Below are 27,538 nucleotides of genomic sequence, written 5' to 3' on the forward strand. Positions count from 1 at the left end.
AGCCCACAGCTTCAAGCAGTCGTCTATTTGCACGTACAGCATGACAAATAATTAACCGCACTTGAAGCGTCCGTAGAATTTAAAATGAAACACCCGAAACTGTATACGGGACCATAACGAAGACCGACTGTATGTGGACGTGAAATTCTGGAGGGAACGGTGTGGCGTGGGGACGTAATGACGTGTGATTTTAATCGCTCCATGATCTATAGCATGTAAAACCTGAACATGGAAGGAGTATTCTAAACGCGACTCATGTAAACACCTTAATCACAATATAGTCTTACTCAGAGTAAGGTCAGTAATTAGATCACCGCTGTCCATGTAAACAGAGCGTCGGGTGTCGGAGCTTCGTAACAGTCACAGTGCTTTCTGTAGTTTCTCATCACAGGAAAGTCTTCCGGAGAGTGGATTTTCCACTTTCCACTTAGTTTTGTAAAATGCCATCCTTTTTTAAAAATTTTTTTTTAGTCCTATTAACTCTGTCCATACAGGATTTCACAGAGTTTATTAATATTTTTTTGTGATCGTTGCAGCCAAAAATGCTTGATTTTGCTGCGGGTTTTTTCAAAATTTGTGATACAGTTTGCAGAGTTTTTGTGCTTTTTTTTTGTGTGGAAAACTATTGAATTGCACGAAATTGCCTTTCACAGTGATGGTTATTGGGTAAATGAGACCTTTTAGCTGTAATAATGTTCAATGCATGTGACTTGAAAAGGGTTCTGGCTGAATGCGCGTTGTGATGACGTCGCACCTTCACCCAAATCTGCAGAAAATCTGTTGTAATTTTGAAAAATTGCAAGCTCCTAAAAATATTATGGAGTTTCCTTGGGTTTGTGTAAATTTCAGCGATCGCAAAATCCCGGCGTGACCGATGAACTGTTTATTGTTGTTGTTGTTGTTGTTGTTGTTGTTGTTATTGCTGCGTTTGACTAGCTTTGGGAGTGGGAGGCTGGAACTGGGAATGACGTCATTTTGGACGAGTTCCTGAGAAGGAGTTCTTGTCTCATTAACTATAAACTGCTGAAAACCTGACGTGTTGTTGTTTTTTAAGAAATGAAACATTGTCCACGGCGACACATCAGTATTTATGTATGCATAATATGACCTGAAGCGTAGCATACAATCCCGGAGTGCATCACGCCATCCCGGAGTATAATATTTTCATATAATGGCGGAGTCCATTGTGTGCTATTGCTTACATAAGTGCTAAATTGACCATGCAACTGTAAGTGTATGTATGTAACATGTATGACGGTTTCATTTGAATATGTATTTTTCCCTCTGTGATGTGCCAAGGATGCGCCGTCACCTTGTTTTGAACTCATCTTTTGTGACTATAATTGCAGGAAGAAAATTCGAGTCTGTTGGCATGACTGTCCCGACTGACGTTAACACGTACTCACTTGGAAAAAACAAAAACCCCTAAGCTCTGAGGAGAATCCACTAGTTTGGTATGGAAATCCGTCTGCATGCCAGTGTAGACTCCCTGTCCACTTTAAGAGGAACACGTGTACACCTGCTCATTCGTGCAGTTATCTAATCAGCCAATCATGCAGCAGCAGCACAGTGTGGAGAATCAAACAGAACAAGCACTTCAGGTAATGTTCACGATGGGGAAAATTTAACCGTGGCATGGTGGGTTTTTTTTTCTTTTTTTTTTTTCTTTTTCTTGCCAGGGCTGGTATGAGTATTTCAGGTATTTCTCTAGGGTCTACACAGAATGGTGCAAAAAACAAAAAGCACAGAGCGAGCGACAGTTCTGTGGGTGGAAACGCCTGGTTGATGAGAGAGGTCGGAGAAAAATGACCAGACTGGTTCAAGCTGCCTGGAAGGATATAATGACTCATATAGTCACTCTTTACAACCATGGTGATCGGAAAAGCATCTCAGCATGCACAAAACACTGCGTTCCTCTCCTATCAGCCAAGAACAGGAACCTGAGGCTATCAGGAGTGGAACCTGATGTGGTCTTGTGCTGTTGTAGCTCATCCACCTCACGGTTTGGTGTGTTCTGAGATGCTTTTCTGTTCACCGTGGTTGCAAAGAGTGCTTATTTGAGTTACTCTAGAATTCCCGTCAACTCGGACCATTCTCTCTCATCATCAGGGTGTTTCTTCCTGCAGACGCTCCACTCGCCGGAGACTGCTGTATGGGAAAATCCCAGGAGATCAGCAGTTTCTGAAATACTCAAACCAGCCCATCTGGCAACCAGAGAACCATGCCGTGGATAAAGTCACAGAGATCACATTTTTTTCTTCGTTTTGATGTTTGACGTGAACATTTAAGTGAAACTCTCGACCTGTATTTCTGAAATTTTTGCTACCGAGCAAAAAAAACAAAACTCCACTCCACTCTTTAGATCACATGTGAGAAATATAATGCTGTAAGATTTTGTGTAAATAGCCCAACTGGGTCAGTCACGATTGTTGTTTCCTAGCCCAGAATAATTGCAGCTGAATTTAGCGCCCCCCGTCCGTCCTAACCATCGTTCGAGCGCTAGGTCTGAGATTAAGGATGAGTAGTAATGTAGTTTATCCGATGCTGCGGTGAATCTCATCTCGAGCGTGTCTCTTTCTAAAAAAGAAGGGAAGGAGAGAATAAAAAGACCTTGCAGAATTTGTGTATTCTATTTTAAAAAGTACATTATGTCTGAGAAGTCAGGCTGCATGGTGTAACCGGAGCCAGGACTTTCTGCTGAAGCGAAGGGCGGGAGCGTAGAACGAAACAGTCGAAAATAGGCACAGTCGAGCAAAGTGTAGGAGGAGAGGGTTAGCAGTCGCACTGCTGGGAGAGACAGTCTTTCTTTATCTCTCTCTGTGTTTCTCTCTCTATCTATCTATGTCTCTGTATCTCTCTCTATATATATCTATCTCTGTGTATCTCTATCTATCTCTTGCACACAGTATGGCGTGGAGTGCAGCAGTAATGGCAAGTGTGTAATTTTACACGTGACTAACACGGGAAGTGGAAATACATGTGTAACTGTACATCATATTGTCAGTGTATTCCTTCCTTCCCTCCCTCCGAGGAGAATACACGAGATCACGTTATACTCTGCAGCTATCATTATTGGAAGTTGTGTGATGTTTGATCAGGAATTTAATTCGTAATTCTGCCAAACGCCCATTCTAACTAGGGATGAGTGATATCTTATCGTTTGCGATATACCGGTAGAAATTCTCCCTGCAGTAAGAATTAGTCTACGCACGATAATAACGATGAAGCCCAGTCGATGAGGTATTGGTGTGCGAGACCCGTTCGCAGCTCACGTGCAGAGCGAACAGGAGTATGGCGGAAGGTGGACGTGAAGCCGAGGAGGAGTTTATCGATAAACGAGGCGCTACCTCTACAATGTGGAACTGGTTTAGTTACAGAAAATCACTTTAACTTTTAGATCAATGTTGGTGTTTCTGAGACTCCTAAGACTGCATGCAGCTTTCACTTGTAGCCAAAAACAGTGGTGAACGATGCGATATTTATATCGTCACCGATATCGTTACCGCAATAAATACCAGAAAATATACTGATATAGTTTTAAGTCCATATCGCACGTCCCTACTTTTAACTAGTAACTTAATGTTTCGTTCTCGCACTGTGCTCCCCCTGATCGTCCCAATGCGTTTCTGTGGGTGTTTTGATGAATCATGGCGTTCCCACGATCAAACATAAACTTAAAATAATACCGGCCAGACTTTAACCATGACACATCAATGGTGTGTGTTTATATTATGCAAGGTCTATGGCAGTTAGAGTGTGTTGCAATATAACTTCACATCGTATGCTATTTTATCTTGTACAGACCTGCTGTGTTTTCTTTGAGGATAGTGGCAGTGCATTCGGAATGATATCGCTGTTTTCCCAGGGTGCTGAGCAGAAAGATTACCTGTAACATGGGTTAGCTATATACTAGTCGAAATTAGGGATGGGCATTTTGTCTACTCGAGTACTCGAAGTAATAACTCGAGTATGTGTCAGGTACTCCGGTGAACTACATTGTTGTCTATGTTGCTGTACCGTATGTGTAATACGGACGTCTTTTTTTACTTCTGTAAAAAGCGTCATATATTGACATAATAATAATCTTGGTTACCGTAATTATAGTAGTATGCGCTCAGTGCTGTTTGCGTGAAGCAAACGCGAATGGCTTGCCCAGCGTTGTGCCGCAGAGTAGCCATAAAGATCCCGTTTTATCCCCCCCCCCCCCCCCCCCCAGTTTAAAATAGTTACTTTAAATTTAAATAACCAGCCATAAACACTAAAAACTGCAGAGTCATCATTTTAAAGTGCACCTATTATGGTTTTTCAAATATTACCTTTCATGTGCTGTGTTATGGAGTTGTTTCTGCAAAGTTTTAAAAAAAAATCAAAGCGCACGACGAACGGAGTTATTGACTCCCGAAAGAAGGAAGCGATTCTGAACAGCTGAAACGAGTCGTTAGTGATTCCAGACTTTACTTCCTGTACTAACCTACGTAGGTCTGTTATAAAAAGCCCCACCTCTGTTCTAAATCGGCTGCCCGAGAACAGACGGAGCTGAAACTCGTTATAGTAGTGGGCGTTTCCTTTTTGAAACACGCTGACAATCACAACAGACTGGGACGACTGACCAATCAGATCAGAGTACGCTCTCTGAAAGGAGGAGTTTGGAATGAATCCTTTAGAACGGATCATTGAACGAGTCGTTTGTGACACTGGGGGGAAAAATGTAATGCTGCAGTTTAAATTATGAGCACATTAAAGTGTTTTTTGGCCTTGGATGCATGTAAATCTGTTGTATGAGACCTTTAAAACAAAACTAGACATTTATCAAAACCATAATAGGTGCGCTTTAATGGTCGAGCATTGATGTCTCTTTCGAGTACTTGGCACAATTTTATACCAAATTGACTTGCTTGTACAGTGCTCAGCACAAAAGAGTACACCCCAACAAATGTCTCAGAAAATTATCTGACTTTTTACAATGAATACTGTCTATGGGATCCTATACAGTTAAAATATTCCAGCAACTCTGGTTTATTGGTTGCAAATGAGATTTGTCATTACTGAATTTTTTTTTTTTTAACAACGTGATTTTAAGACCATGGTGCAAAAATGAGTGCACCCCAACGAAGCTCTTAGAAATGAAACTTGGTAAAATGCTAATTAACTGGAATTCAACAACAGCCGAGTCTAATCAATCATCACACAGGTGGCTGCTAGATTATTGACAATTAAGGGTGGTGTTTAACCTATAAAATCTCCTCCCATTCACTGCTGACAATTATGGCACCACACAGAAGAGAAATGCCACGGGTCTTGAGAAAGAACGCAATTTCTTTACACAATAAAGGTCAGGGCTACAAGAAAATTAACAAAGCATCGCTAAGCAGTCGGAATACAGTAGCGAAAGTGATTCATTTACATTTACATATCTTCATTTAGCAGATGCTTTTATCCAAAAGACTTACAAATAAGGAAATGCAAGTAAAGCGATATACCAACGGAGAACAATACAAGTAGTGCGACCATACATGATTTATAATTGAGTTCTAGAAGAAGCAAAGTGCTCAGAGTCGAGGTGTAAGTGCCTGAGCAAGGTGTTTTTTATTTTAATTTTTTTTATTTAATTTTTTTTATAGGGTTTAGTTACGTGCTCACGGAAGAGGTGGGTCTTTAGCTGTTTTTTTGGAGATAGTGACAGATTCTGTGGTCCGGATTGAGGTTGGAAGTTCATTCCACCACTGAGGAACAGTTAGTTTGAAGGTTCTGGAGAGAGACCTTGAGCCACGCTGAGTAGGAACTAGTAAGCGTCGGTTGTTAACCGATCGCAGATTGTGTGAGGGAACGTAAACCTCAAGGAGAGTATTGAGGTAGGGGGCGCTGTTCCAGACAAGGTCTTGTACGTGAGCATCAAGGCCTTTAATTTGATACGGGTTGCTACAGGAAGCCAGTGGAGTGAGATGAAGAGGGGTGTGACATGGGTTCTCTTGGGCTGGTTGAAGACGAGGTGTGCTGCTGCATTCTGAATCATCTGAAGGGAGCTGATGGAGCATGCTGGGAGGCCCGAGAGTAGTGTGTTGCAGTAGTCCAGTTTTGAGATGACAACAGCCTGGACTAGTAGCTGTGTGGCCTGGTCGAATTCAAAAATTCCAAAACTTGTGGCAAGAATTCCGAGACGTCCAGGCCGTCCACGGAAGCGAACACCTCGAGATGAGCGTTTTGTCTTAAGAAGAGTTGAGGAAAATCGCCAAGCAAGTTCATCACAGTTAGCTAAAGCTGTAGAAAGCCAAACTGGGTTGACTGTTTCACGTGACCCGATAGGACATATGCTGCACAGGAGTGGCATGCAAGGGTGTCGTCCACGAAGGAAAGCCGCTGCTAAAGCCCATACACAAAAAAGCCCGTTTAGCATTTGCCAGGGCCCGTGTTGACAAAGGTGAAGAATATTGCGACTCTATACTCTGGTTTGATGAGACAAAGGTCAATCTTTTTGGAACTGATGGCATCCAAAATGTATGGCATCGCAAGCGGGGAAGATTACAATGAAAAATGCATGGTACCCACAGTAAAGCACGGCATTGGCAGTGTTCTTCTGTGGGGTTATGAGTGCTGCAGGTGTCGGGGGTGAATTCGCAGATGTACTGCGAAATCCTGAAAGAGAAGACCCTGGGACACCGTGCACTCTTTCAACATAATAATGACCCAAAATATACATCCAAGGCCACTGCTGCATTTCTGAGGAAGAACAGGGTGATAGTGATTCAGTTTCCAAGCATGTCACCCGACCTCAACCCAGTAGAACACCTCCGGGTTCTGAAAAGACCGTTCGAGCATCATTCTCCGTCCAGCGTCCAGGCTCTGAAAGAGCTCATTCTCCCAGAATGTCCAGAAGAGTTGGTGCTATTCTTAAAAATCATAGAAGCCATACAAAATATCATGTTTGGGAGAATATGTTGTAGGGTGCACGTATTTTTGCAACACCTCATTTGAATAAAATGTATTATTTTCTTATGCTAATGATGTCGGTGAGCAGCCTTTTACGTTCTTAATAAAAACAAATGTTTAGTAAAAGTCAGTTTTGTCAAAATTCATTCATTCATTCATAATTATTCCGGTGTTCACTGAGAAATTGATGATGCCATATCCATGCAAAGATGATGCCATATCCATGCATACATCACAGAGCAGTTAGTGATCTCCTTACGACGTTCAATGAGCGGCACGTTCAAAAAGTGTGGCGTCTTTCAGGAAGCTAAAAGTATGTTAGACTTGAAGAACACTGCAGCACTTCTGCTGCCTGCGCCTCGCGTTCTTTTTGCTTTCCATGCTAGTTCTGGATTAGGTCCTGTCCCGACCGTATTGGATGTGCTTCCTTGACCCAGATACACACACACACACACACATTATTTCTGATGAAATTGAGATCAGGTGGAAAATTCTCTCGATACTTCCGCGTTGTTTGAAAATGGAGTGCCAATTTTGGGGGGAAAAAAAAGAAAAAAGCACAAGACCAATTTTTTTTTGGTTTAGTTTTTGCTATACATTGTAGACGTCCAGGAGACTGATGGGAGAAAGCCCCAGAACAAACAACAACAGAAAGAAGCTGCAGTACAAGCCTGGAAGAGCAGCACAGAAGTAAAATGCAGCAGTTTTGGTGATGTCAATGGGTCATGTATTACAATCAAGGGATAATCAACCAAATATGAAGTGTTATTTACCTTAAGACGATCTGTTCCGATACTTTTGCTCACCTAACAAATCGGTTGGTCTGCTACCAAAGGTGCAATGTTTTAAGTTATTTAACAGCTGAAATTCTGATCTGTCATCTTGTATTCATCGTTTGACGTCCAAACCCAAATGTCTTCAGCGTATAGCGAAAATAAATGAATTGGCCTTGCTGTTCCAGTACTTTCGGAGGGGGCTGTATTTTCTGGCATCTCCTAGTCTACGGTGCACAGTTTGGACTTGAGCATCATTTAGATGAGCACGTGTTCACACACACTCACACCGACACAGAGCCCTTGCACGCACGCAAAATATGCGAAAGATAGTCATGCATGTTTACAGGATCTCAACGCGAACCAGCAGTTGTTTCCAAGAGTCATTCCTGCCCTCCGATTGTCATCAGCCCCGGAAAATAGAAGTCGAAGTAGTGCACGGAGATGATCATGGTAAAGTGTTTGTGTGTTAGAGAGCCAGACCTTATGCTGCACATGCAGGGTCGTTTCTACGCATAGGCGAAGTAGATGGTCACCTAGTGCGCCAGCAGATTGGGGGTGCTGATGAGCGTCCTCACCTGACTCACCCACCTACAAGAGAGCAGCTGGCCTGAGCATTCAGGGCTGTAGTCCCGAAGACTTTTTCTTTATCCCTGGATAATTCACGTAGTGAGCAGTTTGTCACTACGTAACTGAACGTCAGTAAAAGAAGACTTGTGTTGTAATTTTATATTTTCAGTGAACGAAGGCGAGATCAGTCAGACAGGGTTTACATGTGGAAATACTCGTGTCTTATTGGCTGACGGGGCGCTGATGCTGAGCAGGAAAACAAGGTGTGTAAATGTATACGAGTTCCAGTTTACGTGAACATGATATGAACAGCGCACAAGGAAAGATAATGTACTCTGCATGGCTCTGTAGCAGCTAAACCCATACAGTGATAGCGCAGTTGTGCCTCCCCTTGCCTAGCGACACCAAGCTAGCCTAGTCTCGTATTAGATAGTCAAAACGTCTTCCGTTTTATCGGTCTGGTAGTCCTGCAATCCGTGAGGCAAGTTTTATGATTAATCCAATTTTTTGTCTGATCATGTCATATATTGACAGGTAAATTACCACAGCTTCTGGGGGGGGGGGCTTTAGGTTATTATCTGAGCTGAGAACGTTGAGCTGGAGGACTGACTATTATTATTCTCAAGTTTTAATATCTGTACCATTTTACTACAGTACCTGTACCATTGAGGTGGGAATTGTGGTTCATATCAAGTAGGTCCATCAGCAAGGTTTTTCCAAACAGATTAGGAAAGTTTACTCAGTCACTTTGAGTAGTTTTCAACTCTCATTCATGAAATTATGGGAACATTAAGAGAACATTATGGGAATATTAAGAAAACATTATGGGAACGTTAAGAAAACATTAAGGGAACGTTAAGAAAACATTAGGGGAATGTTCTGCAAACCCATTTCCATAAAGAAAATTTTCCTGGCTAACAAAAAACATGCCTTAAAAATGTATGTACTGGGAACCAAACATTGTCAGCTGGGTCGAGATTTAGACGGCTTTTCCGTGGGTTTGGGGGGAGGGGGGAGGAGGTTAACCAAGAGGAATCTCGCCTTGGCCGCCAAAATGGCCAGAAACTGCCCCGTGCCAATGTGTTTGCCTGTACGCGTGTGTCACTCAAGCTTGCGTCCGTGTCCTTGCTCAGGCCGGTGTTGTTTAGGTTGTTTTTGAACCGGCCAGTCCAAATGAGGCCACACGGTTTCCGTGGTTACCAGCGCTGAGCCCAAACATGCTGTTTAACATGGTGGGATGTGGTGTTTATCTGTAGTTGTCTGCAAAAAAAAAAAAAAAAAAACCCCACAAAAACCAGATGACTGATTTCCACTCTCCTCAGTTTCCTTTGCTTCCACTTTCATGTGATATTTATTTATATTTTTTAATATCACCCTTTAGCCTTCGCTTGCATTCATGCAAATGGACACAGTTGTGAACGGTGTTATCGTTTCCTTGGCAACCCTGGCTCTCCTGTGATAAAGGGGGAATGTGTGCAGCGAGACAGGGGAGTGAATGAAAGACATCGTTCATTCATGAACATTCTTTGCTCTCATTCACCGCCACTGGAGTTTAGTTCACTTCTGATTTCTGAGTCTTGTGGTACACACACCATAGGGGTTACATAACAGCAACACTGTTGCACAGTTCTGTGTGTGTGTGTGTGTGTGTGTATGTGTATATATGTGTGTATGAGTATGTGTGTGTGTATATGTATATATGTGTGTATGAGTATGTGTGTGTATATGATATGTGTGTGTGGGTGACTGGTCAGCAGTGTCATGAATTGCTGATGACGTCTTTCGGCAGTTGGGAATCCCTCCTTTGTTCTCTCTCTCTCTCTCTCTCTCTCTCTGTGTGTTTTGCTGCCTCTCGCTCTATCGCTCACATACGCACTTCCCCCTCCCTCTGGCAGCTCCTCTCTCTGCAGTATGACGTCATTACTGGAGGTTCCTCTCTCCTTGCAGCACTTGCTGTTCTGCTTCTTTCACTTACAAAGCCTCAGCCTATGTGACTTCACTTCCGAATGATACATTTCCCACCTTTTCTGTACGTGTGCCAATGTTTTGTGTGTTTATATTCATGTGTTGGTTTTTTGGTGGCAGAGGGTTAGTTTCTCAGCCGTGGCACTTTGTGTTTGAACCGTTCCTCACCAAACAGGCACATCCTGCTGAACTGAGTGCATGAATAAAAGGATGGCCTTTAGCTTGTCATATGACATTTTCTGTATTTTAAGGACACCAGTCATACTGTGTCAGTCATTGAGCACATACAATACTCATTCAGTCCTGTGCAAATGTCTCTTTTTTTTCCTCTCTCTCTCTTTTCCCTGTGCATCTTTTTTTTTTCCTCTCTGGATGACTCACTCATTAAAGTTCTCCCACTCTGTGTGCCTCCAGCAGGAGGGGTTTATGTGACTGTGCGTGGAGAACTGCAAGATGCAGGAGCACTGAGGACGCACAATCTCACCATGGCGTGTCCCCCATCCCCTTCCCCTGTTTAAGAGCACCATCTGTCCAACATTTTGTCTCTGGGGCTTCAGAGTGGAGCCCCACACACCAACACACTACAGTTTCAGGTAGTGACCTTGTTTCTTATCAATAGCTGTGATTCATTACTCTGCACAAGTATAGAAGCTATGCATTTGAACAGATCTCTCTCTTATTTCTGCCTCTGTTTCTCAGTCTTCTGTGTTCTTGCGTGCAGAAGGTGTGTGTGTGAGAGAGAGAGTTGGGTTCTAGCCTCTCTGCTGAAGGAAGATGTCTTTGGTATTGCCCCTGGATGGGGTGAGAGAGGGGGAGAGCGTGCTGGTTACTGAAACTCCTGCTGCCAGCCGCTGTAAAGGAACCTCTACCACACTGAGCAAAGACCACAACGCTGAGAACAACTGTGCAGAGCCCGATGACAACCTCGCACAAGACACACAGGTAACATGTGCTAGCATACAAACTGTCAAGGCCAGGATATCATTATGAACCTCTGTAGTAGTATTACACACAGAAATCATAATCATAATCATAATCTTACCTTCTGCTCTAGGTCACACTAATATACTGTTGTATTTAGAGGTTTACCCATAACCAAGTTGGGCAGAACCTGCCGATAACCGGATTAATCAACCGATTATAATAGTTTTTAATATTGCTACTGAATGAAAACTCAATACTCGAAGTACAATAATGCTAAACTTTATTATAATTTATTTTTTTATATAAACTATTAATAAATATTGAGGTAAATGAAATATATTCAGTACTGTGTGTGTGTATATATATATATATATATATATATATATATATATATATATATATATATATATATATATATATATATATATATATATATTTTTAGTACAAACTTTGTTATAGATTTTTTTTTTTTTATGTATTTTTATGACTTCTACATTATCGAGTCAGTACAAAACCATTTTAGATTCCAAAACATTCGTTTTCCGGCACAAAATTAAACGTTAAAAGAAAACCGTTTGTATGTCAGTAAAGAAAGCAGCAGATTACGTGGTAAGAGACACTTATCAGACAGAAGACATAATGAAGGCGGCTGGATTTCGCTGCAAAAATAAGAAGCGAGTGCGACAGTCAAAGTCTCCAGAAGAACTGTGGCTGGTTCTGCAGGATGCTCAATAACACTTACAGCTCATTTCCTTATAAAACTGCACTCATTCACAAATTCTACTATTAGTACTATTTTTATTTTTTTCGTCACCAAATATTGACTTGGTTTTATTGATCACTGTTTACTGCTCTTTACGGCATTTAAAACACAAAAAATAAAAGTAGAAACATTTCATTTCATTATTTTGAAGGCGTCTTTGCTCTACAGCGTTTCTTTGCATGTGCCTTAAACCTTTTTCATAATACTGTACATCCAAAGTGAACCAGAAAGTAACACTCCTAATAACTCCTTTTCGTTGTCGGTGTTTTAAAGCCACAGCTGAAGTATAGTCTCGCATGTCAAAAACAAACCCACGAGGCATTAGTGCTAATTTTTTAAAAAGTTTGTCTAGGACGCAGCTTTTCAAACTGCTGCTCGCGCTACGTTACAGGGCAGCATAACAAACTGAGGAAAGCTCACTCTGCCGTCTTCCACATACATGAGCTCACAGAAGCCAATGATTGGTTAGTGCTGCTGTGATTGACGGGGAAGAGAGAGGATGCAATCCCTCCCAGCCAGAGAATACAGGATGGCTTACGACATCATCGGCAATCAAACTCACAATCTCCGGATCTGTGTGTGTGTGTGTGTGTGTGTGTGTGTGTGTGTGTGTGTGTGTGTGTGTGTGTGTGTGTGTGTGTGTAAAAACACTCTGCTTACAGTGTGAGTGGCTGTGGTATAACAAAAGTGCTAACTGAACAAGCAGGGATTAAAAGAAAGCACCTGGTGCTAGGGATGAGTGATATCTTATCGTTTGCGATATACCAGTAGAAATTCTCCCCGCAGTAAGAATTAGTCTACGCACGATAATAACGATGACGTATTCGTGTGCGAGACCCATTCGCAGCTCACGTGCAGAGCGAACAGGAGTATGGCGGAAGGTGGACGTGAAGCCGAGGAGGAGTTTATCGCTAAACGAGGCGCTACCTCTACAATCTGGAACTGGTTTAGTTACAGAAAATCACTTTTATCAATGTTGGTGTTTCTGAGACTCCTAAGACTGCATGCTGCTGTCACTTGTAGCCAAAAACAGTGGTGAACGATGCGATATTTATATCGTCACTGATATCGTTACCGCAATAAATACCAGAAAATATCCTGATATAGTTTTAAGTCCATATCGCACGTCCCTACCTGGTGCTAAATGCTTAATGGCATTATTCCCGTTAAACAACTTCTCTGACCTGCAGGTCACAGTGCTGGACGCTAGGATGTACATGTGATGTGATGTAAAATAGCATTCACTAAAAAATACAAATGTTCTCTCAGGGCAGCATACTGTATATACAGTATAATATATAACATACAGTACATGTTCAGTTTGTAATAAATCTCCCGCTTCTGTTCATGTACACGTTCATATCAGAATGGCTTTTATATCTCTTAAATCCATTGAACAACTCCACTGCCTTTGCTCATACTGCAGAACCCAATAGATGTGCAGTCTAGATTCCAGTCTGGCGCTACAGCAATGCAACTTGTTAATCTTCAGGTTTCATCAACATGAAGAAGTCTTGCTACAGAAGGACCCAGTTGCTGTAGCGACCTCTTGCAGATTTGCTTGTGGTCAGTTTTCTTTGACATGGAAGATTTGTCGATTAACGTTCACTATCTATGTTTGACTTGAGTTCATTGGTAGTGAGGAAGTTCTAGCTCATTTAAACAGGAAAAAAAAAAAAAGATTGCAGGTATTACCCATCTGCTCGGACATATCGTACACCGCCGTGTCGTTCTCCAGGAGAACCCGGTTTCTTTTTGGAATGGTTGAAAATGATAGGATTGAGCGTTCCACTTCACACCGGCTCCTGTAATAAAACAAGCTACTTTAAAGCCCTCGTGGAAGGCAGGCTGAGGAATTTGGGCAGAACAGCAGACTCGTCGTCACATGCTGCTGAAATGTTGCCCATGTTATGGACTTGAGCTCTGGCCTTCCCACTGATGGTATGACTTTAACGTATGTGTTGCAGGATGAGCTGGAAAAGTTGCTCATCAGCGCTACACATCTATAAAATCTTAATATCCAGGTCCAGGTTTCTATAAGAGCAATTTTCCCTTCAGCTTTTATGATGTTCCACTAATCCATTGCTAGAGAGATGCGAGTATTTGTGAGACTTTTTCTATTTATATTCGTACCTATTCTCAACCTTAAATGCAGTGAGTCTAATCACTCGTAATACGTGATCAGTTTGTCTTTGTGATCATTTTGTGAGGCATAAATATTGTACAAATGTGTCCCTATATTTCATTTGAGAACTGTTAAATGTCCTGTATTTGAGTGTTGTATGAACAGAGATGTATTTGTCATTAGAAGTGATCTAAAAGTTGTTTGTTTTTTTCTTTCCCGACAATGTACCACAGAAACGCTGTCAGAACCATGGCCATAGCAGGAAAAGAGCCAAGGTAAACACTGCTGCACTGATGTACTGTTGGGCGGCTGTGGCTCAGGCGGTAGAGTGGGTTGTCCACTAATCACAGGGTTGGCGGTTTGAACCCCGGCCCACATGCGCCCACATGCCGAAGTGTCCTTGGGCAAGACACTGAACCCAGTGTTGCCCCCAATTGCAGGCTAGTGCCGTGAGGGTGTGTGAGAGTGTATGTGAGTGAAACAGTGTAAAATGCTTTCTAGAAACACTAAGGTTAAAAAAAAAAGGTGCTATATAAATGCAGACCATTTAATGTAGTACCATGTTGCCATGAATGGTGTTTGTTAATCCTCCTGGAAAAATTCCAAGTGTGGCGGTGGAAAGACCACACACACACACACACACACACATACACACAAATGTTTCAGGTAGCTATGACTCGCAGGCTTTAGATGTGAGTGTGAATTAAATGTGTGTTTCCCCACATCGTTCACTGTGTTCATTTGAGAAAACATTGTTTTTTTATGCATAGAAAATGTCTTCAAAAACTTCTACATATGGAAGAGTTGAGATTTAAGTGCTTTTTTGTTGATGTGTTCATTCTCTCAGTCCAATGCCAAGCTGAAGCTGGTGAGGAGTCTAGCAGTGTGCGAGGAGTCCTCAGGCATGTTTTCTACCGACGGACCTGCCGAGAGCCAGGTACTACACCGTACCCTTCCAGAAGAGTTTCACTCTGTCCTGCGTAATTGTGTACTGATTTATTTTCTTTTTTCTATTGCCGTTCGTATTATAAACTCTTTAGGATATTATTCAGCTCCACATCAGCTGTCCGTCAGACAAAGAGGAAGAGAAGTCTTCTAAAGATGAGTATGAGAGCGAGGAAAGGGAGAAGGACAAAACTCCACACAAGATGCTCTCACGTGGTAAGAGGTCCTGTGTGTGTGTGTGTGTGTGTGTTTTTAAAGGTCACTCTTTCAAATTCGCTAAGCAACTTCTACTGTTACCTCATCTCCCGCATCTCTGAGATCAACTACCACATCTCAAAATCATCAGCGTACCTACATGTGCCCACTGTGACAAGGCTCCAGTTGTGTAGAATTAAAGTTGTGCCTAAAGTATTGAACACAACTTTTTTTTCAAGAAAGTGATTATTGATGACCTTAATCCGGCTAAAGTCATACTCGAAGTAAACACATCAAATTAAGTCATGAGGAGTATTCCTGTTTTAGTCGCATTATCCACTTGCGTAACAGACATGTACACACCTTAATCACACTATTAACGTCGTGTGGGAGTTTTCACCGCCTTTTGTGACAGGACACGTACACACACGGCAGCGCTCAACCGTTTAACGGTAAACAAGAGAGAGAGCACGGCTGCGTCCCAAACCCCGTACTTACCTACTGTATAGTACATAGAAATATATAGAAATACATGTATTTCTGTATACTATATAGTAGGTAAGTATGCGGTTTGGGACGCAGCCCACAGATTCAAATAGTCGTCTATTTGCACGTACAGCATGACAAATAATTAACCGCACTTGAAGCGTTCATAAAATTAAAAATAAAACTCCCAAAACTGTATACGGGACCATAACGAAGACCAACTGTATGTGGAAGTGAAATTCTGGAGGGGACGGCGTGGCGTGGGGACGTAATGACGTGTGCTGTTAATCGAGCTATGTTCTATAGCATGTAAAACCTGAACATGAAAGGAATATTCTAAAAGCGACTCATGTAAACACCTTAATCACAATATTATCTTATTCAGAATAAGGTCAAAAATTAGATTACTGCTGTCCATGTAAACGTAACGTAATCATTGAGAGAGAAGAAAAAACCTATGAAACTGAAAAACATCCAGAAGATTATTCTAGCACAAATCTCTTATGTGGGCGGGGCTTAACACTGATTTACTCTCATTGGCTAGAGAGATTTGGATCGACAGCTCGAGTGTCCAGCTGAGGCGGAGGGTGATGATATCGACGTTGAAAACACAATCCATGCCGCTCCTGAGAGCTCATCTGAGGGGAAAAACATATAAGACTATATATGACACTCGTATGAGATTACCCAAATGTCAAATATTAATTATGAACTAATATACTGACTAAATAAGTAAGTAATCTCCACTACAAAATACAAACACTATAACTACACAGAGAACCGCATCCAGAACGCTCTCCAAAATTCACAACACTGAAGTCTCTACTTCCTGGTCAGGGAGCTGTCTATCCAAATCTCACCAGCCAATCAGAGTAAATCGCTGTTAAGCCCCGCCCACACGAGCGATTTGTACCCGAATGGCGAACGTAAACTTGAGGAGCGAAAACGAAAGCTATGGCAGTGCATTCGTAAACCACGATTAGCGAAACCTAAGCTTGGGAAACTGTTAAAGAACACTCTGTTATTATTTAAAGACCACGTTACTGAGTTCACCGTTTTCAGTTTCAGACCGTTTTTCTTCTCTCATTGTATATTTTTCGTTACGTTCTTGAAAAGTTACGTTCAATATGTTTGGCACAGATTCCATACAATTGCGGACACTTGAATCTTAATTGTTGACGAGGTCTGATCCGAACTCTTCGGAGTGTTTCTGCCCATTTCGAAGAGAAACACGGAACATTAGTATGTATTACTAATAGCAGACAGTTGGGGAGCCAATAGATACAGCTTGCGTTCACGGTAAGACAAGGTATTAACAGACCAGGTTTGGTCTAGGCTGTTTATTGCAATAGGAGCATTTGAACAGATCATTTGAGCAGCTGAGCTCTGATGTTCCTTAATGAACACTTGGAAAGCCCTCGGGATATCCTAATGACCAGCCTGGTTAGTTCTCCGGTCACTTCCAGTGTAACAGAGAGTTGTTTACCCTGAGGAGGACCCACTCCTACAGGCCTTGACATTCCTTATTTATTTCAGTTGGATTGCTTGCACATTGCGTGCTGCTCCAATTAAAATCACCTCTCGCTTTTGAGGATGCAAAATCTAGATATTGACTTAGTGTCCTGTTTTCCTCCTTCCTGCAGACTCCAGTCAGGAGTACACCGACTCCACAGGCATCGACGTGCATGAGTTCTTGGTGAACACACTGAAAAACAACCCCAGGTACAAATGACACAACACATGCAGCGCAGCACGGTCTAAACCTCAAACTGATGCCTCAGAGTGTGCGACTGCAACTTATCACCGTGAACTGTTTAGCTTTGGAGTAAACTGTTGTCTTATGGTGCAGTATGTAAGGAATGAAACACTTTGGGACGAAGGGCGGTGTGTTGTGCTCTGACGAGAATGGACTTGCTGTTAGGTATTTTTTAGGAATGCACCGAAATTAAAATTCTTGGTCGAAACCGAATATAAAGAAAAACTTGTCTGAAAGCCGAACACGTTTTTTGTGTGTGTGTGTTTTTTTTCCCATTTATTTTGCCATTTTTTCACCATTGCATAAATTAAATAGTCAAAATGTGCTTTTTACCATTTTGTCTTGCTTTTCAAAGAAAAAATCAGTTACAAAAACTACAATTTCAAAATATTTATTTAACACTGAACATTTTCTTTTTCATTCCAGCAGGCATAGGCTACCAACAAGGCACAATATAACTTTAAATAAATAAATGAGTAAAATAAAAATATTTTTGTGTTCATCTTTGAGCCCCCCTCGAATAGCCGGTGTTAGGACTGTAACTGACTGCTGAAAGAATGGAACACTCTGTAGCCTACAACTAAAAAGTGCATTAAAAATGCATTGACGAGTGAAAAAAATGGTTCTATTGGGTTCTATACGGCTGATTATATTGGGGATATACACCGCTCGCGTCCCTGTACACCCCGCCGAGTATTATAGTAGATATAGTAGAGTTAGATACGTTGTTAATGTTATGTTCCTTTAAATAAATATGTCTTTACCTGCTCCCGTACTTTACCACCTTACGTCTCGCGACGTGACAGAATACTCCGGAACAGCAACAAAACAAACGCGCACGTGTCCACAGTAAACAATGTCACGGTTGTCAACATCCGAAGAGCATGCGCTCGTGCATGCGTGCTGCCGGAAGTGGAGGTTATGAAATTCGCGCATCTCATTCTGGTTGCTAGGCTATTTGGCGCGTCATCAAACACGTCATTGTCCGGTCCAATTTATTCGGCCTTTTCACCAAATAATTTCGGTTGCCAAACATTCGGTGCATCCCTAGTATTTTCCAATAACAGCCTTATACCACAGAAATGTTGTATTTATTGAAGACACATGTCACACTTGATATCTGTGTTTAGTTATATTTAATGTCGGTTAGTTTCCGTTAACATTTGCATATCATAACATTACAGCAGCTATAAACACGTCTGTGTAAGTTGTTACTAAAGAAACGGTGACCTATTAGAAGGAGTGCATTGATATAAACCTGGTAGCTGGCACGCATGTCAGAAGTGTACCGTATAAAGAAAATGAATCAACCTTCTGATCGATCCGATTCAAGCATTCAACAGTGCTGTCATCTAACTTTTTGTGTGTGTTATTTATTTATTGATTGATTGATTGATTGATTGTATAATAATGATTGTTTGCAGGTTATGGTTCGACACATTCTGTTGTCAAACCATACACTATGTTTATGTATGTAGATATTCCTATACATATGTTTTATGAAGATTTATGAAGATCTGTTAGTCCGTTGTTGTTTCTTCTTTACTGACCTGTCTCTTGTCATCCTTTGCTCGCTGTGGCAGGGACAGAATGATGCTGCTGAAGCTCGAACAAGATATACTGGAGTTTATCAATGATGATAAGTGAGTGTGTGTGTGTGTGCTTGCTATGTTGCTCACATGGGCTACAGAGGTATTTACCAATGAGGTACTTTGTTGCTCAACAAGTCAATAAGGTCATTATTGAAACTGAAAAACATGGGTGACGTGCAGAGGTGTTAAAGTGTGTGTGTGTATGTATAAGGTCGCAATCAAAATGATTCAACCCCCATTGCAAATCAGGTTTATTGTCAAAACTTTCAGCTGTTTGCAATGAACAGATCAAACAAAGTCAGTTGAAATAGTTCAACACAACGAATGCTTCAAGCGGTTTCCCCAAATTCAACTGAAAATGTAACTTATAATGAATTCTCCAGTTTCAAAATTATTCAACCCCCTGAATAGTATCCTTCAAAACAGCACAAATATGCAAAACAGGTGTTGTCTCGAGCACACCTGATGCAACTAATCACGGGCTTCATTAGCTGCACCAGGTGTGCTTGAGCTGGAACACATGAAATACCTGAACAGGCTCGGGGTAGAAAGTGTATGAAATACCTGAACTGACTAGGGGTAGAAAGTGTATGAAATACCTGAACAGGCTCGGGGTAGAAAGTGTATGAAATACCTGGACGGGGCAGAAAAAGGAAGCGATTAACATCTGACACCATATTTCTGAGTCTGTAAATTCTGACAATACACCTGATTTTGCCATGGGGGTCGAATAATTTTGATTGATCTGTATACACTAGCGCTCAAAAATTTGGAGACACGTGACTGGAATGTTTCTTTTTAAATGATATTCAAAAGCTTTCGATCTGAAGGCGTATGATTAAAGGTTTGAAATCGGTGTTGTAGACAAAAATATAATTGTGCCGACAAATTCATTTCTTTCATTAGAAAACTTGTCATTTCATTTACAGAACTATTATCTTTTTAAGTGGATGACTTATTTATGCCGAAATATTCCGACAAGCAGTCAATAAGTGTCCAGCGTAGGTGGATCTCCTTAATGCTGTGTAAAAAGCATCTCAGGGGGATTCCTCAAGAAATCGGTTGAGAAAATGCCAAGAATACATTTCTGGAAATTCTAGGCAAAAACGGGGTCTACTTTTGAAGATGCTAAAATACTCAATTATTTTGATTTATTTTAGACATGAAAATAACATAATTCCCATAGTTCCATGTGTGTTATTCCAGAGTTTCGATGAGTTTATTATTATTCTAAACAAAAACAAATAAAGAATGTGTGTCTAAACTTTTGACTGTGTGTGTGTGATATATATATATATATATATATATATATATATATATATAACTGAAAAGAAGGTAATTAGCATGATATGTCATGAATCTGCATAAATTGGCTATAATATTGAAGTAAAATAAATACATGAATGCTTTTTGGACAAAAGTCCAACAGCTGTGCAAGCAAAGTGTTTCTTAGTCGGCAAAACGGTGTACACCAATGGATTTGGCATGAATCGTAAATTTGCGCATTGGTAAATTTGTAAAATTGGTAAATTTGCGCATTGGTAAATTTGTCCTCAGTCACTTAAGTGTTGCTTATGCTGTCTCGAAGTTTTGCTTTTTGATTTGTCTCCTGAAGTTTCAAGAGGGTTTTAAATGTATGCGAATGTTTTAGAAGTTGACCGTTTCCTTATATTTAAAGGAAACTGGTAATCAGTTGTACATGATTGTTGTTTGTTCTCATTTATTTTTAGCAATCAGTATAAGAAGTTCCCCCAGATGACCTCATACCATCGCATGCTGCTACATCGAGTAGCAGCTTACTTTGGCATGGACCACAATGTCGACCAAACCGGCAAAGCGGTCATCATCAATAAGACGTGCAACACCCGCATGTAAGAAGTTTTCATCCAATTTATTCAAAAAAAATTTTAAGCAACATTTGATCTGACTGCTGTAGATACCTTTAATTTTTAAAATATGTGAAATAAATGACGTGAACAAGTGTAATTCATTTTATGGGTATGGTTCATTAGCTTTATGTAAAAATGGCACACTTATTATTAATGCTATTATTAATTATTAGTAGATCTAATTAAGGTATGGGGTCTTGTGGTATTAATTATAGGGTTAAAAAAAATAAATCACACACTGACTTAACAGACTAAGTGTCTCTCTTTCTCAGCCCTGAGCAAAGGTTTTCTGAGCACATTAAAGATGACCGAACAATGGATTTCCAGAAGAAGTTTATCTTGAAGAGGGATGATGCAAGCATGGACAAAGATGACAACCAGGTGAGCCTTCCTTCAGTCCTGTAAATCACAATGAACACTTCTTTTTTTTTTTTTTTTTTTTTCTTTTCTTTTTCTTTCCTTTTCTGTTGTTGTTTTTTTTTTTTTTTTAATAACCTAATAGGCTGTGTATGGTTCTTTTTAGATTCGGGTTCCTTTGCAGGACGGCCGTCGTAGTAAGTCCATCGAGGAGAGAGAGGAGGAATATCAGCGTGTCCGAGATCGAATCTTTGCTCGGGAAGTAAGTGCACATGAAATGCAGCAGTGTCAGTAAAAAGAGCTCTGGATTGCCGGTAGGGTTCATATGTAGTAGTAATAGTAATAATAATCATAAATAATAATAATAGTATCAATAACAACAATAATAATAGTTACAAGAACAACAAAAAAAATAATAATAGTAACATTAACTACAACGATAATAATAGTAATAATAACAACAATAATAATAAACAATAATAATAAACAATAATAATAGGCTCAATCATTTAACATTTCCCGTTTTTGTGTTCCAACCCCATCATGGTGTCATCAATCTAGTTATAAAATGAAATATCAGTTAATTTTGTTCCTTTTACATGGGAAGTGTGAACATAATAAAATCGTAAGTTTGGAAAGCTCTTAAACCCAGCAGCAGCAGCACACACACACAGACTATGGAATTTCATTACATTACATTATGGCATTTTGCAGACGCCCTTATCCAGACCGACTTACAATTCTCATTTGTACATCTTGAGCAGTTGCGGGTTAAGGGCCTTGCTCAAGGGCCCAACAGTGGCAGCTTAGCAGTGCTGGAATTTGATCTCATGACCTTCCGAGCTGAAGTCCAACTTCTACCACTTCTCTCTTTGTGGGCCGGAATATACAATTTAGTAAGAGGTTGTTCTTATTAAAATAAGTCCAAATACAATGTTATATGTTGTCAGTAGAGTTAGAAATGCTCGCTGGTGAAATACCCATGCATAGTCTGGGTTAGCTTACACTTCCAGCGCGACAGCAGACAGGACGGGGTGTCCGTCTAATGCAGCATTTGACCTAATGGGATCATTTATTTTTTTGTTGAAAACATTTATAATACATTTCAATTACTAATAAGTTGCCAGGCCACACGAACAGCCCTCTCAAATTGTATTAACTGCTAACAAAGCTTTCAATTTAACATTTGCGTTATGATTACTGTATGTTTTCAATTGTGTCTTTGTTCTTCGCCAAAATAAGAAGCCCTTATTGCCAGTGCGTTCTTCCCAGACCATGATATTTGTTTCTAATGTACATCAGAAGTTCTTTGAAGGACCAAAGAAACCACCTGTTACCAAAATTACTAGTCTGATCCCTCAGGTGTTCCTTCAAGCTGTCTAGGAACCAGTAAAGAGGGAAATCAGACCCCGCCACTTACATTACAAATGTGACTCAGTTGACGTGCACAATTCATGTTGACAATTCATGTTAAGACGACCTGGGTAAAAGCATCCATTTTATAAATTAGTCGATTTTTCGCAGCCCCCCCAGGCCCTCTATTCCCCCCCCCCATTTTTTATTTCCTTTCTTTACCTTCTTTTTTTTTTCCCAAAATGTGCATTTGTAAACAAGTGTTTGGGGATTGAGCTTAGCTGTGGAGCTCTTCGTAATGTGCAGGTGTTTTTTTCTTCACAGTCTTCTCAAAACGGATACCTCAACGACAACAGGTAAGACACACCTACACCGGTGAGCAACGCAGGTTTGAGTCAGTGGGGGTTTTTGTAGGCACAAAATAAATTGCTGCTGTCATCTTGTGTGCATTCAGGAGCGATGTGGGTACATGCATGAACTACTTCCGTGCTGTAGTTAGCATCCTTATTCCGTTTAATTATCTGATTTAACCGATTGCCGTTTCTTTAGCTCTAATATACCGAAATCCTAGGATGAGTTCATACAAGATGATATATATAACCCTTTTTATTTTAACTTTATTTGGATTTTGGTTGATTTTTTTAATTTTTTTTTATTATTAATGCATTTTCTCAACCAAGACCTCTTGTACTGAACGAGTGTATACACACCTTTACACATAAGATTATGGTTGTGTTTTAAAAGCACCACAGAGCACAGTTTTTCAAAGTTAAGCACTGTTTTGCTGAGATGAGGATGAGGTGGAGGTGGAGGAGTGCCGAGACAGATAAACACTGGAGGCTTCTAAGGAGGAATTCTGCGCTGTTTGCATTTCCTCTCTCCTCTACGCAGCCAGCGGTCCGTGATCAGATCAAACAAATCCACTTAAAATCTTAATTTAATTGCGTTTTCCTCACCCTTGGTGTGGAAAGCAGCCTGGTTTTGGCCTGTTTTCTGATCTCTCTCTCACACGCGCACACACACACACGCACACACATTGAGTCACTTCCTTCACCTCACACAATGCAGTAACTTGCAGCCTTTCTCTTCCCAATGTGACCCCACAGACTTTCCACTGAAGGCTACTCCTCTTCCTCCCAAAGGAGGAGGCAGATCTTTAGGTACTTAGTGTTTGCTGTGTGTTCCCATACGCGTTCCGTGACAAGCGTGTGTGTGCTTAGCGTCAGCTCGGTGCATGGCTGCAATGTGGATTTGAAACACAGCTCTTTAAGGGGGAGGGACTTGTTAAGTCACGACCATTCTTGCACTTTTCTCTGATTGTGCACTTGCACTTTGGTGGGTGTGTGTGTGTGTGTGTGTGCGTGCGTGTGCGTTCATGTGGGTCCAGGCTAAGCCTGGTTGCTATGGTTGCTGTGGGGAATGTTCTGGAATTGTCATTTGCTAACTAGCGCATGCTATGGAGTTATTTGTCAGGTGTCTTGCTGTTCTCATAGCAGTATGCTAGCGGTGTTAGATTTGGTGTTGCTTTTGTTTTTGTAAAATGTTGAATAAATTACTCATTTATTGCTTTATTGTATTGGTGTGAAAGGGAGGAATGGTCGACAAAAGAGAATGGAGGAAAAATGTTCTCTCACTCTCTGTCTCTGTCTCTCTGCAGTAAGTCTGTGTCAGTAATGGGTTGTGTAGGCAGCAGCTCATTCATTAATTGCATACACAAACGATCGCTACATTACTGCACCTTTTAAAAGCACACCCTCTTACAAATATAATCCAATAGTTCTTTGTATTCACGTATGCATGTGAGATTCCAGACTTCATGTATTCTGCTGTGATATCCAGATTATGTACAATTTCTAAATATAGTGAATGTGATTGGTGGTGCCCTACCCTTATCACACTGGGTTCATTTGCTTCACAGGACAAAAATGAGTCTTTTTTTCTTTCTTCTGGTGTTAATGGGGAATTGTGTTTGTTTTTTGTTTTTTTTCTTTCTTTTTTTACCCCCCGCTAGAATTCTGTGTTTCTTACAAGGGTTAGAGCAATGATTTAGAGCGGGCTGTTTTGGGTCAATAGTTTTTAAAAGAGGGTTTTACTAATATTGTGTAATGATTTAGTAAATTAATAGTAAGGTAGCACTTTAATGAACCAAGAATATTCAGTTGCCGATGTACATCGATCAGCCATAACATTAAAACCACCTGCCTAATATTGTGTAGGTCCCCCTCGTGCCGTTTAAACAGCTCTGATGTGCTGTGGTGTCTGGCACCAAGATGTTAGCAGTAGATCATTTAAGTCCTGTAAGTTGTGAAGTGAGGCCTGCGTGGATCGGACTTGTTTGTCCAGCACATCCCACAGATGCTTGATCAGACTGAGATCTGGGGAATTTGGGTCAACACCTTGAACTCTTCGTCATGTTCCTCAAACCGTTCCTGAACATTTTTTGCTGTGTGGCAGGGCGCATTATCCTGCTGAAAGAGGTCAGTGCGATTAGTGAATACCGTTGCCCTGAAGGTGTCTACTCGGTCTGCAACAATGTTTATGTAGGTGGTATGTGTCAAAGTAACATCCACATGAACACCAGGACCCAAGGTTTCTCAGCAGAACATTGCCCAGAGCATCACACTTCCTCCGCCGGCTTGCCTTCTTCCCATAGTGCATCCTGTTAAGTGACACACATGCACCTGGTTGTCCACATGATGTGTAAAAAAAAAAAAAAAAAAAAAAAATATATATATATATATATATATATATATATATATATATATATATATATATATATATATATATATGAAATGAATCAGATATGGCCATTGAACCATAGTCCAGTTCTAATGCTCATGCGCCCATTTGGTGGTGGACAGGGGTCAGCATGAGCACTCTGACCGGTCTGCGGCTACGCAGCCTTATAAGTAGCAACCTGTGATGCACTGTGTGTTCTGACACCTGTCTATCATACCCAGCATGAACTTTTTCAGCAATTTGTGCTACAGTAGCTCTTCTGTGGCATCGGACCAGACAAGCTAGCCTTCACTCCTCTTACACAGTAATGAACCATGGGCGTCCTGTGCCTGTCACCGGTTCACTGGTTCGGTAGGTACTGACCACTGCATACTAGTAACACCCCACAAGATCTGCTGTTGTGAAGATGCTCTAGCTGGGTCGTCTAGCCATCACAACTTGACCTTTGTGAAAGTCGCAGAGATCCTTACACTTGCCCATTTTTCCTGCTTCCAACACATCAAGTTTGAGAACTGACTGTTCACTTGCCTGATATATCCCACCGCTTACCAGGTGCCAGTCAGTGTTTTAATGTCATGGTTGATCTGTGTTTACTGGATACATCGTCATACCATTGCTCTTTATGATTATACTTAGAATTAAGGCCCAGCACATATCTCACAGCGCATATGAATCCTCGAATCCGATGTAGATGTGCATTATTGTCGTATAACAGCACGGCTCAGAAAGTCCCAGCTGTAACATGAACGACTGGTTTATATTAATGCACTTAATCGCATATGTTATTGTTTCTATAGCAACCGCTCATACACAGGGACTCGTACGGCGGACGTTCCACATAATCCGATACCAATAATAATCTGATTTAAAAAATGTGGTGTTTAACAAAGTAAAACTTATAATCATTGACTTTTTTTTAGAAGACGTTTATTTATATTTATTACTTTTATGGAAGGAGTGTTGGTTGTAATTGCTTTGTAACAGTCAAAGTCTCCCAGCACGGGAAAGAACGTCTTCAGGACAGAGGAGTTAGCACTTTCTGGTTTCTCAGTAAAATGGCAGGCTTCATTTATTGAGCGAGCGAGAGGCTGTTTATTGCAGGTACGTCATGAGAAAAGGAACTAGTTTGTCCCTCGGACATTCCCCCCAATGTTAAACCTAACCGTAAACCGTTAAAATGTGTGACGTGACGTTTCTTCATCAATTAAACATTGCAATCGTAAGGCAAATTGCTGTGGTATAAGCGGAATAACACACTCCAGACGATACTGTTGTACAACGATGCACTTCTGCTCTGCATCGTCCTGTAAAAGAACACGTTGTGTAAGAAGCCACTCTATCAAACACAGTAAAATCTCTTCATAGAGACGTCTACAACCTTGCTATCTAAATGTGCTTTCCTCACACAGTGAATGCCAGGCTTTGATCAAGCTTTAGATAGCGAGGTACCATAGTGAAACGTGGATAAACATCATCAGTTCGGTTTGTACTTAAACACCGGCTGTCAAAATATCTGTGACGTGCCTGCCGTATAGCGTTACTTGTGGCTGAGAAGCATGCAAAAGGGTCGAAGGGTTTCCCCAGGCCTCAAGACATATATATTTTTCAGCTTACATAGCTTGTTCATGCAGCGCAAAGGCCCGTGCAGTTTGTGACTATTAAATCGCAACCGTTTTGGAATAAAAGCATGCGACATAAACATGTGTCCGAACTGAATCGGCAGTTTATTTTATTTTCTAGGGTATCTATGTTATACCGGTTTGTGCTTTAGAGGTTTGTAAATGTGCGTACAGTGGCCCCGTCACCAAGCTGTAATACAAGATAGACGCTAAGCTTTGGGGAAACAACGTGCTATAAACTCTACCAACTTGCACACATAGTAAGTTGATATACAGCCAGTTGATATACATATCCTGATACCTATTCTGTACTGCAGAATGTAGTATGCTGTGAGTAGAGAATATTGACCCTTTTTATGGCCAATTCCAGGAGCCCTAAGCGCACTAGGATAAAGACCAGCAAATGAGTAGTCAGATATTTTCAGGTAAGTGTGTTTATATGACTGCAAGTTGCTTTTAGGGGATACGGCAGCTGGTCTCTGTGTGAGAACTAAACAAATTGGTTTGCAAAGTGTCTTGGTCTGGGGAAAGTGGGGACCATGATCAGAAATGAATTGATT

General features: G+C 41.0%; 1 protein-coding gene across 26 annotated transcripts in view; it reads left to right on the plus strand.

The window, feature by feature from the left end:
• Window positions 1-27,538, plus strand: part of LOC108272062 (R3H domain-containing protein 2) — an 81,797-nt gene that overhangs the window by 32,759 nt on the left and 21,500 nt on the right. For 11 of the 26 annotated variants that reach the window (XM_053683541.1, XM_047158606.2, XM_047158619.2 and 8 more), the window contains 12 exons: window positions 10,650-10,828; window positions 10,957-11,177; window positions 14,281-14,322; window positions 14,895-14,984; window positions 15,088-15,208; window positions 17,317-17,395; window positions 19,013-19,072; window positions 20,752-20,892; window positions 21,183-21,291; window positions 21,434-21,529; window positions 22,927-22,976; window positions 23,727-23,780. In XM_053683541.1, the coding sequence (XP_053539516.1) occupies window positions 11,010-11,177; window positions 14,281-14,322; window positions 14,895-14,984; window positions 15,088-15,208; window positions 17,317-17,395; window positions 19,013-19,072; window positions 20,752-20,892; window positions 21,183-21,291; window positions 21,434-21,529; window positions 22,927-22,976; window positions 23,727-23,780 (1,010 nt within the window). In that variant the 5' untranslated portion in view covers window positions 10,650-10,828; window positions 10,957-11,009. Of the gene's footprint in view, window positions 1-1,349; window positions 1,602-8,434; window positions 8,534-10,649; window positions 10,829-10,934; window positions 11,178-14,280; window positions 14,323-14,894; window positions 14,985-15,087; window positions 15,209-17,316; window positions 17,396-19,012; window positions 19,073-20,751; window positions 20,893-21,182; window positions 21,292-21,433; window positions 21,530-22,926; window positions 22,977-23,726; window positions 23,781-27,538 lie in introns of those variants that run through there. The other 15 variants (XM_047158607.2, XM_047158611.2, XM_053683539.1 and 12 more) reach the window with 9 other exon arrangements.

This window comes from Ictalurus punctatus, chromosome 11, assembly GCF_001660625.3.
Source record: "Ictalurus punctatus breed USDA103 chromosome 11, Coco_2.0, whole genome shotgun sequence".
Classification (NCBI taxonomy): domain Eukaryota; kingdom Metazoa; phylum Chordata; class Actinopteri; order Siluriformes; family Ictaluridae; genus Ictalurus; species Ictalurus punctatus.